Below are 12024 nucleotides of genomic sequence, written 5' to 3'. Positions count from 1 at the left end.
TCAGGCAGTATTCCAATTCTGTTTCCAGTCTAAAAAAACACTGGCAGCAGCAGCATTGCTTTCTCTGAGTCATACGGTGATAATTCCACAAAAAGAAATTGGATTCTAAGTGTCAGGCTTTAATGCAAAATTAATCATCAGGAAAAAAAAAAAAAAAAGTTCCCACAAATGCCGGGACTTCAACAATTAGTAATAATGGATTGTTTTGCATGACAGTGATGGAAAGGACAGGGTGTGAGTGGTGCGATGGGACCAGCTGTAGCTTCAGGGAGGCAAGAAAGAGAAGAGTTTTAAACAGACAAGCAAGTTGAAAATACTCTACCAGCCCTTGGCACCCAGACTGTTCAAAGACTGACTCCTTATTATTTCTAAGTAAAAAACTTGAGGCTTTTCAGATCACTGTTTCGGACCTGAAAAAAATGTTCATTCTGTATTTTCCAGAAGGAATTCTATAGTTCTGATAGGAGCTCTCACCATTTCCCCAGTGATATCACTGAACATTATACACAGGAAAAAAAAAAAAAAAACAATTTTTTTTTTTTTTTTTTGGTGCAAGATAAATGTGTTAGAAGATCTTTTAAAAAAGATAAGGAACTTTTGTAGTCCACCTTGAAAGCAAGAAATGCTTGGGCAAAGCAGCAATTGAAAGGCCTTTAGCAGTATTTGAGGTTCCACGATAGTTCAGCACAGTTACAGATGAGGGAGACGGCTGGACAAAGACCTGTAAAATCTTCTCACCTCCCCTGACCGCCATCATATAACCTCATCCATGCCTCTAGCAGGAACATTTCAGCAGGAAAAAAAAAAAAAAAAAAAAATCAGAAACAAAGGCAAGGAAAGTAGTGACATAAAAATAAATCCTCCTAGGCCAAATATGGTGCCTAGTTTTAAAATAATCTCTGTGCAAGTAACAAACTGAACACGCTCGCGCACGCGCACACACACACAAAGTACAAGAATTAACAAACTCTTCACATCCACAAACCGGGCTGCAAAGGATTAGTGCAAATTTCTGCTGACCTGCAGCATTTAGTCCATAAACTTTGGATATCCTAGACGCTCCATCAGTGTCCAGCAGATGTTCTCAATCAGCTTAATTTCATCTCTAGGCAAGTTTTGTTTCCAAACATTAGTATTAGTTGGCGATATTTCCCCTTCATAGGGAAGATAGAAAAGGTTTGTGGAGGTGGCGAATAATATTTGGTTTAAACTAGCAGGAGACAAAGGTATTCCAAGAAAGGCAAAAATCCTTTCAGTGGTTTTCTGAGGAAAATGTACGATATCTTCAAACTTGATCAGCTGGTAGCTGGTGGGCAGCAAATCTGTATTTATTCTCAGGGCTGCGGCTGTGTTTGCCAGCCACACGTGGGACAACAGGGAGACTGCGTCTGACTTGGGTTTTGATAATTCTCTCCTCAACGATTCATACTCGAAAGCATAGCCTGAATTTAAGTTGCATTTGCCCTTACCTCCCTCTATTTTAAACAATTTAGCTAAGTGCTCTGGTACATTTTTCAAAGAGTAGAGACTTGGTTTACTACTGTACAGCATTGAATAAATCCATGCCCGAGGGTCCCTTACTATGTACAATGCCCTCATAGAAGCTCCTAAAACTTCTTGAAAAAAACGAAGCTTTAAGGTCCAGCTCCCGCTGCTTAAACTGAGCACAGGACGCGCGCTTGGGTAATAGACCAGGTGTCTCCTCAAAGCCCTAATATATTCAGCATCTCTATCAAAGGTGCCTTTCATTCTACTTCTTTGTTCGGGCAAAGATTCTCTCCTTTTCAATTTTCTTTTTTTGTCCTTATTTGCTGTAAAATATTGGGCCAGTTTACCCCTACTGGGTTCATGCAGATGGATATTTTGTAAATGCAGTTTTGTGTCTTGAACTAAGGACTGCAACCAGCCTCGGAGTAAACGGAAATGCACACTGTGGATATCTGATGCCTTCCATTCACAGGCATCTACAAATGAGTCAATTTCAAATTCAGTTTCAGGAATTTCAATGTAGGCTGTAGGAACTCTGATGTAGAGAAAATCGCTGCTGTTGAAAAAAAGTTGTTTGAGAATTTCAGCTCCTGAACCAGGCAGTGAGGTAATGACGACGTCGGGAAGATCGAGGCGGTGCCCCTGGGAAGACAAAGACTTCGAGCTTGCCTCGGCCTCCGTCCTTGCCCATTTTGCACAGAGGGGCTGAGTGCAAGTGCTCCACACATCCAGCAGCTCAATAAACCACAAGGCAATGACAAGGATTAAGATCCACCGCATTAGCTTTCTAAAAGAAAGGTAAAACCGCCACTGAAAGGTCAAAATCACCAAGCTAATGCACAAAATCAACCCAACTGCTATATTAAATTTAAATCCAAAGGGGAAAATAACCCTATCTTGTCTTACGGGCTTTGCTATTGCTTGAGTGCCCAAACCAAATCGCGTTATTTGGCCCTGATCAGCCACATTGGCAAAGCCACCAAAACCCAGGTAATCGAATCTTGTCTTCAGGTTATGGTAGTCAGTTACAATGGACACAACATGTTCAGTATTGTTGACATTGAGAGAAATCTGAAGTCCAGAATTGGAATTATCAATAAATCTGCAGCTGGAAACATTGACATACGGTCCATAAAAGACATATGCAATCCTTGTGATTGTGGATTCCATCTGAAATGTGACATTAACGAACTGAGTCCACCGTTTCTTAAATTCAGCAGCTTGCTCGGCTTCTTGTATGCTAGCCATGGGACTACTGCCACGATGATCAAACCAGAACATTCTGTAGTGTGCGTCCCACACATCCATCATGGCGCCATTGTACCTGTTCAGAAACCTATACGGGATGTACTTAAAATCAATGTCCAGATTATGAAAGAAGGCACTGACAGATTTTATTGGGGAACTGTCTTGCCTCTCAACGTGATCAACAACTAGCAAAGTTTGAGAATTTAAGAGGAGCAAAGCACGATACACACTTTTCAGCTTCATTGCTGAAGAATAAGCAGACACTGCTTCCCCACTCACAAATATCATTTCTCCGTGTTGAGAGGCGGTAATGATTTCCCCTGCCGCATCACCAGCCTCCTCACCAGTCCACTTAAGCCACTGTGCACACTCTCCCAGCTGACCTTCCCAGGGTTTGTTACACTGGCTTGTGGGGGACGGAGCAAACACCAGTACATTGTTAAGGTGGCTCAGTTTGGGTCCATAGAGAGCTTCAGAAACAAATACTTGCCCATTGGGGGCAAAAGTAAAGGAGTTCTGATCTGGATGTTCGTGTCCTGGGTTAAAGCTTCTCCACCCATCAATCCAGGAGTATGGCTGAAAGTGAACTATGTCATACACGGCTCGCCCCCCTAGCTTCCCAGATTTAAAAGACACAAAGGTATTGGTCTGTGTATTTGGCAACCCAGCCCCATAGGTGACAACACCCCAGTTAGGGAACGTGTGCATTCTTGCAGTACCGTATTCAGCAGGAGGCTGTGGGGTGAGCTGGGGGTCATACCAGATGAACTCGGTGTGAAGAGTACTCCACCTCTGGGCAGTGGAGGGGACCATCGGTCCATCTTTAGGTCGGTGCCTTCTAATTTGCTGAGCTAACCAATTGCCAGCTCCGTTCTTTAAGATAAACTTATCCAAAAACACTAACTGGCTCTCTGGACCATAAAACCAATTATAATTGGAATCTGCTATACCCACAGTTCTCTGGAAGCCTGGTAAAAGGGTGGCATAATAGAACCAAAAGTGCATTTTTAACCAGTTATTATCCAGGTTGTTGATATTGAAATGACGCTGGGCTAGAAAAACATACTGTGTGACTGATTTAGCCGTGTAGCTTCCATAGGCCACACCTTCATCCAAAGAGCCATCGACGATGTGATTCAACAGAAACATCGTCTTTTCCATCACATCTACTACAACCTGTTTCCATATATTTGCTTTAGATCCTTTATCTACCCCAGTCACCAAAGCTCCTGTGAGTAACGCTATCATGTTAGTAGCCTGGTGATTATGGAGAAGTTGTTTGCCCCATGAACGGACCTTGGAATACTCATACATGTCCTCTGTAACAGCCCATATTTTTTCCAGGTATTTTTGCCTTCGATGATCATCCAGTAGGTTATACAAAAAGTCAAAGGCAGTGGCAAACCCTGTTAAGGAATGGCCAACGGGAACCTCATCCCCTGGTGCATTTTCAACCAGCCAGTCTTTGTAGCCAACCATCCTGTCCATATATTCCAAGACAAACTCAAAGGCAACTTTGTCTTCCGGACATAACAAACAGTACAATGCTAAAGGAGGCAGATTGTTACCATAAATCTCATTCCACTTGGCAGCAAAATCAGCATGCTTGGGTGGAGGTAGATAGTATGTGGGGTTGGACAGCATAACTGTGACTGCACTTCGGATAGCTCTAAAGAGATGCAAATGGCTTGTACGGGACTTCTGTCTCATTGCCTGGATTTCTCCAGCATCGAAATACAAACTTGGATGAAGCACACTTTTTTTCAGCTTTTGATGGGGTTCGAAATCTTGCACTTTCTGTGTCTTAAACTGATCTATATCATCTGTGAAAACTGCCCAGTCAGAGTAATTGCTCACAGATTCCTCAAAAGTAGAGAAAGCAAACATCACTAATGCTAAAAATAAGAAATGTCCTGTAAACATTAACGCCATGATCCATCGGGGAGTTCCTTCCTTAGGCATACATGTCAAAAACAGTGCTCAATGTATTTCCCTCTGCCTGGAATAAAACATACATTTAAGGCCTTGATAACACAAAGACTATAAATCATATATACTGTGAAATCCAGCCGACATTCGGTTCATTCAAAGCAAGCTGGGTTGCCAAAAAGAGAAAACTTATACTGTCTGTGTCCCTGACACAGATCTGCTTCCAATAAAACTTCAAGGAATGTTAAAACCTGTATAATGTTTCTGTATCACATAGCAAACAGTGGTATAGTCAAACATACTATAAATTCAGGATTTACTTCATTTACACAAATCTATCTAACATGAAGAGTCAAAACACACAGTGTAAAAAAAAAAAAAAAGAAAAAGAATAAACACTTCAGAATCCGAAGTAAAAAGTCTTTCCTAGGGTAGGAAACCATCTCTAGTGATAAAATCACCCACATGCACGATGCTTGTGCCTGTTTGCCCAAAGGAGCTGATGATGTACTGAAATTCTTAAAGTCGACTTGGTGGTTATCTCCTTCCACTTTTTACACTTTTGCTTTGAAAATTTTTTCTTCTTCCATTTTTGGGAAAAGCACATCCTCAACAAGTGTTCGAAGTCCTACTTGGCTTTAAAAAATCAAAATTTCTGCCCTCATTTCAAATCTGTCTTGTTCAGGCTTACTTACTCATCACCCATTATGACCCAGAGAAAGCATTTTCATGTCTTCTTTTATCAGCTTCATCTGTCCAACTACAAAAATCTAATCTCTTCAGTCACCTAGGTACTTCTTTTCCAATCATGAAGTAGCCACCAACTGGGAGAGAAAACTCCCGATTCACCGAGAGGGACGGTTCTTTTCTGTTCCTTTTTCATGACACTCCTTTCTGGAGGAAAAACAAAGAGAAATTCTCTGAGGCTACGTATATGCCGGGAGTGGACATGAACTGATGACTTACATGTTCTACAATCTCTTGACAGAAATGTCAGAATCACAATAAAATCTGTAATTGAATAAAATCTAAGTTAGCTCAAGTGATCCTTTTTTTTTCTTACACTCTTAAACGGACAGATTAGGATAACAATGGTGGCAGATGACAAGTAGCTACAAATGCAACTTTCCTGCAGCATTTATTTTAACTGTGGCTTGCTTTACTCGTTTAACGTGGTTTTATTCAAGGTCGGTTAAACAAAGATGAGATTCCTGCTATCATTCTTGTTGATTTGGTCGCAAAGGGCTCAGGGACAAAGAGCAGAAGCTCAGAGGACCTTTTCTGATTCCGGTTAAGGGATTAGCTTTATGGGATCAAAAGGTACCTTGGTTGGGAAACTACTGAGACCAGTCACGTTTCTCAAGGGGGAGATCACGGCCACGCGCGGGAGCTAGCAAGCGGCGCGCCGACCTCACCTGCGGCCTCGGCTTCCATCCTCACAGAGGCCACCAGAGGGAGCTCAGACCCAGACTAAGGTGCAGCGTCGCCTCTGCCCGTCTCCGGTTTTGAAGAGCCTAACCAAGTTTCAGTCTTGGACAAGTCTCCTCTCCGTAGGAAACATCAACGCCGGAGTTTCCTGAACCGCCCCGCCTGTTGCATTTTTTTTTTTTTTTTCGTTCGCTTCCTACGAACGTGCCGCCACCGGCCTTCGCTCCCCAGCCTCGACCTCTGCCTGTGGTTTGGGGACAACGACCCCTCAATGGCCAAGTCCGCTTACCTTCCGCAGATGTGGACAGGATCTCCCGGCTGCGCTGGGCCCAAGGAGGAGGAGGTGGAGAGTTGGAGAAAACTGCTCCGCACAGGGAGCCTGGCCGCGCCGGCCCCCGCAGGGCTCCCCGCGCCCCAGGCACGGCACCCACCCCCCGCGCTCCAACAGGCTGCGGCCCCACGATGTCCCCCGCCCCGCGCCGCGAGGACACGCCCGCCCTCGGGGATCGCCGGACGCTCCAGGCAGCCCCGCACCGCGGAAGGCAGATCCGCGCGCGATGGGCGCTTTCGCGGGCGCTGAGCCCAGCGGAGCGCTGGGGTCCCCAGGCCGCGACGCTGCCGCGATGCCGCCGCGGCCGCCGCTCCTCCGTGCCAGCTCCGGCCGCGCGGCCCGGGGAGGGCGAGAGACAGCGATGCGGGCCGGGGGCGGGGCGGAAACGAGACGGGGGCGGGGCCGGGGCGGGGCCTCAGGCCCGGGAACGGCGTGAGGTGGGGGGAGGCGAGGGATAGGCGGGGCGGGAGCAAGACGGGGGCGGGGTCAGGGGCGGGGCCTCGGGACCCGGGAGCGCGAGAGACTGTGACGCGAGCCGAAGGCGGGGCGGGAACGAGGTGAGGGCGGGGCCTTAGGCCCGGGGGGCTGTAGGGATTCGAGAGCCCGCGATTCCGGAAGCCGGGAGGGAGGGCGGGGCCGGGGACGCGCCGAACGCCCCATCCCCGGATCCCAAAGTGAGTCTGTAGGTGTCCCGAGCGGCGCGAGTTCCGGGCTGCGGTGGGGAGGGGGGGCGTTTAGAAGCGCGGTTGCCTGAAGACCTCGCCGCGCTGCCTGGGTCCTGCACATATTTATCCTTTGGTCGTCGGAGGGCGGACGGGTGGGCTGGGGCGGGGGGCGGGGGGGCGGAGAGAGTTTCTGGGCGCGATGCAAATACTGGGAGAAGCGCGAGCAGACGGGGTGACGCTGTGGGGTGTCAGGAATTCCCCTCAGGAAGAGCAGCGGGTGGGGACGGAAGGAAAGACGGGCAGCTTGGCCGAGGTTGCTGTCACTTAGAAAGACAGAACCGAGATACCAGGTTCATGTGGGAGTGACTTCAGAGCACCGATGCTAAAGATCCGAGGAAGACACAAAGGATAATCAGTTTTATTGGTTGAAATAACTTATCTGGCGGTATAAATCTGAAACGGTGTGGGACAAACAAGTGGAAGGAATCTTTTTCTCATTCAAGAAATGAGAAGCGAAATTCGGTGAAGACCCACAAACGGGAGACAGTGTCTGGGTTACTGTGAGGCCGGTGTGCGGTTCCAGGGTTCGGATACGCTAGAGCAGCTGTGAATCCGGTTGTACTGGACATTTGGAATTTCTCGCAGATAATCTGAAATTCCGCTTCCTCTTGAGCCTACAGGGTCTGATGTCAACGATCACAGTGATTTCGTAATCACAGGAATCCCGTGAAACATCAAGCCTCACAAATGAACGAGCCCATCCTCGCTTGGGGATTGGTAATAGCTTCATGTCCCTCCAACTCCATTCCATTTTGGTAAAATGGACGGATCCGTCCATTAAGAAAGGAGCAACCTTGCTTAGATCACTTCTTGGTAGAACTAAATAGTAGACCATAACTAGCAGAATAAATTTCGAGTAATTTATCTTGGAGGTGAAATGTAGCTTTTACCTCCTCATTACTCGTCCATTCCGTCCTCTTCAGAACCCTACCCCCCACCCAAATGGCCAAACTTGTTGTTACTTTGGTACCCCTGTAACTATGCTTATCTCATTCTTTTCCCTCTGGTGTCCTCTGCCCAGCAAACCCCAGTTCTTTTATCATCCTTGTCTCAGCGCAGATGCTTAAATTTCTCTGTAAATACCTCTTGGGTTTCCCTAGTGAGAATGAATTATTCCAGTACTCTATGATTTGTATCTATATTCAGTCTTTAGATCATTTGTTGTGTGCTTAATATTTCACCTGACTCCTGTGCTCTCTTCAAAGTTCCTCAAGTTTCTCAGTCCCTTCTGTAAGTAAGCACTGCATCTGCATTTGAAATGAGCTGGACCTTTAAGGGTTGGGTTCCCATACAACATTCCCTCTGCCACTGAGGTTCATTCTCAAACAAGGGTTCTCCTTTGAACGCCAAGGCCAGAAATTCCTTCAGAAACGTCTGGATTGTCCCTTATGTGACCCAGTGTGGCTTCCAGCCTCATGAGAGTTGGGGGAAAGAGGAGCCCAGATGCGGAGATTCCTGTAATTTTTTCATAAAGTAGCTTTGGAAACTGCCAAGGAATTAGTGTTAGTAAACATAGTGAGTAAATATGCAGACCCTTTCTCAGAACAAAACATGCGGTGGGGGTTCTTTCATTCTGTGGATCCAAAGTTCCTCATGTTGCCGGGGCAAAGTGAATCATGGAGAATTCTTATGAGCTCTACCATCTACTAGGCAAATAGTTAAACTTACCTCCGATTTTTTTTCAGGTTTATTCACATCAGTATGATCATTTCCACTTTGTAGATGAATGAATTAGGGACAGACATTGTGGTCTTTCAGTTTTACCCCACATATGTTCACTGAAGCAGGATGCACCTAACTTCTCAGTATTTCCAGATACTGAGCTTTCAGGTGAATTCATTTTGAACAGGCATCATCTCCCAGTTGGGAGTGTGTTGAGATAAATAAGAACTATTGCTAAACAATTCAAATCATTGGCAGAAGGGGTGATAGGTAAATGACACTATGCAGAATAAATAGAGTCTTGTTTCCTGTGGACAAAAAAATGGATAGCTCCTATTATTGCTTCTTCCACACATGAAGATGGTACAAAGTTGGTTAATTATAAATAATGCATCCAACCAAAGAAGAGATGAGCTATATGTTACGTTATTGCACATTAAAAACCTTTATGAGTGTGGCAAGAGACACGTATGCCAACAGCTGCTAAATTCAGAATCCTGGAGCGGTATCTGATTTTAATATAAGTGGAGAACAGTACAGTCTATCACTCTAGGAATTTCCCACTATATAAAAGTTTCTTAAATCTATGTGAACTTTTGCTCGTGATTTCAAAGAATTTGTGAAAATTTGTTTTCTTTATTTGAAAGTCTTCCAGCCCTATCCTCAGCCATCCTACTTAAAACAGAGATGATGTTTTCTGGACTAGATTCCCCAAGGCAGGAGCGAGACTGCCTGCCTTCCTCCCTCCCTCCCTCCCTTCTTTCCTTCCTTCTTTTGCTTCTTTCCTATTTCTTTTCTTTCTTTCTTTCTTTTTTTTTTTTTTTTTCCTATTCTCATCACCTAACCCAGAGCCCAGCACTTTTGTCTTGAGTATGTGTTGAATGTTGAACGTGAATTATCACCTTCATTTTCTGGCGGAAGAGGAAAAAATCATAAATGTCTAAAGTGGGTTGCTGAGTTCTAAGCAGAATCAGATACTCTTTTACTCCAACTGTGCTGAGAAGCTTGTTACCGCACAATCAGTAGTTGGAGCTTTCTTGGGGTGACTTAATTCAAATGAAAACTAAGACTGGGAAGTTGGCCAACATTTTAAGGAGAATTTCTGTAAGAATTTTATGTCTTAAGATAGGTAAATTCCAAGTCCTGAGCCTTAGAACATAAGGTAAATACAATATCGCCTTACAGGAAGATAAAATGGAAGCAGTAATACAAGCCAAAACACTACATAAAGTCCCTTGACCGAAATCTTATTTGTCCACGATCTGTTGTTCTGGTGGACTCGTAACAGTCGGGGTAAAGATATGCAAGAAGCAATTGCTGTGCGTTCAGCAGCTGACCACACACAGATCCCCAGTGCACGGGCTTGCTCCGAAAGCAGGCATTCCAATCAGGGGGTGACTTTGTTCTTCCTCTTTAGTATAGCCCTTCCTTGAGATGGTTTTGGCTGTGAGAGCTCAGATGCAGATTTCCTGAACCACTTAGCAAGGCCAGATGTATATTATATTGATCCATGAGCACTGTTAGAGCTAGTGTTTTCCCCAGAGTTGGGAGAGAGAGCAGCTGCGAATGTACAGAAACCGACACCAAACTTAAGCTGTAAATTTTATTGCACAATTGGCCAGCAGTAATAGGCCACACTAATAATAAAGACAAAACCACAGATTTAAAGCAGGCAGTAGAATCTAGAAATACTCTTTCTGCAATTGCTTTGAATACAAAACATCTCAAAATGACAGGGAATTTGCCTGCAGAGTTGCTAATGAAGATGTGGCTGTGTGTGCCCTGAGTTTGTTTATCCGGCTACGCAACAGTCTGTATGACAGCAACCGGATTTATAAAAATTTAAAAATGCCACAGCCAAATTCTGGAGAAAGAAGTTTCCTCAGAAGTCTACTAAAACCCTGGGCTCATAAATGGGAGGGTTCCTTGCTCCCACATCTGCATAACATACAGTTTTGCTTTCACTGTGAAAGAAAATTTTAGGCAAAGTGAAACTTACAAGGGGAGCCCAAGATGAGGCTGTTTCCTGTCTCCCTTCCCCCTCTCATAGACTAGTGGTTCTCACCCTGGGGCAGATCTGAAAATGTCTGGAGAAATTTCTGATTGTCCCTGCTGGGGGATGAAAGACTGCAGACATCCAGTGGGGAGAATCCAGGGTTGCGATTAGACATCTTACGAAAGGCAGAACAGCCTGCCCCTGACCCCAAATAAAACACTATCCTGCCTAGAATGTTGACACTGCTGAGTCTGAGAAACCTCATCCTGGTCCACCGACTCTAAAAAGTATGTTCATACCGTTAGGTAGTTGTTCAAATCGAGTCTTAAATTATACCCTGGACTTTCTATCACCTCTTGGCTGTTAGTTCCAGAGCTGGCCATCCACCCAGTTGGTTCATACATGTCTTTCTGTTTACCAGATACTAGGTCTGTCTCTCTTTGCTTGACCCAAGACACCCCTAAGCCCAGCTATGTCACCTCAAATAAGAGCCAGGGCTGAATTTCCAGGCACAAATGGCAGTAAGTCAGTAAGTTCCCCCAAACAATAAAGGGAAGATGTGGCTTTAGGGTTGTGAGAAATGCCCTTCTGATGTTAAAACAATCCTATCCCTTCACGCACACGGGCACACACGCACGCGTCCATGCACACCCCAGGCACCTTTCTTATTCTCTGAAATGTTTCTTCTAGGACAGCGCTTCCAAATTAAAATTCTTGAACCCTACAGATCAGAAAGATCAGGGTGTTGTTTAAAATGCCAGTTTTTCAAATCTGTCCCAGCCCTAATGGATTAAGAATCTCCAGGTGTATGATCAGGTAAGCTGCACTTACCAGATGTGGCTGAGGTGCACACCCAAATTTGGAGAGTCGCTGCTCTAAGACGAGAATTCTCGTTCTTTTCTTGCCCACACACCCGGGGGAATGTGTCTGAGGCTTTATCTGGGTGTGTAACCAAGCCATCCCCAGGCTGACAGGAGCACAGGGCCTAATGAGGGATAAGAGTCCGTGTTGCGTGACAGCCCGGACATTTGTAGGGAGGTAGTTATTCTGTAGCTGGCTTGATTGTTTTACATGCTAATTGTTTATTCACACATGAGTGAGGTAACTAGAAGGTATAATATGGGGAAGAGAGAAAAATTAAGGCAATGTGGGAACAGTGGGGCTTGTTTTGTACATTTTGGGGGCAAATTGATGAAATGAAAGGTAGCAGAGCGGTT

The 12024-nt window shown here is 45.2% G+C and overlaps 1 protein-coding gene across 1 annotated transcript; it reads right to left on the bottom strand.

Annotated features, from left to right (window-relative positions):
* Nucleotides 1–548: 548 nt before the first annotated feature.
* DSEL (dermatan sulfate epimerase like) lies at nucleotides 549–4668 on the bottom strand (the record flags this gene model as incomplete). Its single annotated transcript, XM_080821493.1, has 2 exons — nucleotides 549–775; nucleotides 1021–4668. One exon carries the CDS (start codon nucleotides 4666–4668, stop codon nucleotides 1030–1032), a length of 3639 nt encoding a protein of 1212 aa, XP_080677619.1. The 3' UTR covers nucleotides 549–775; nucleotides 1021–1029.
* Between the last annotated feature and the right edge of the window lie 7356 nt (nucleotides 4669–12024).

The sequence above is a fragment of the Martes martes genome (genome assembly GCF_963455335.1).
Source record: "Martes martes genome assembly, chromosome: 13".
NCBI classification, from domain to species: Eukaryota; Metazoa; Chordata; class Mammalia; order Carnivora; family Mustelidae; genus Martes; species Martes martes.
This window is presented reverse-complemented; position numbering and strand designations above follow the sequence as displayed.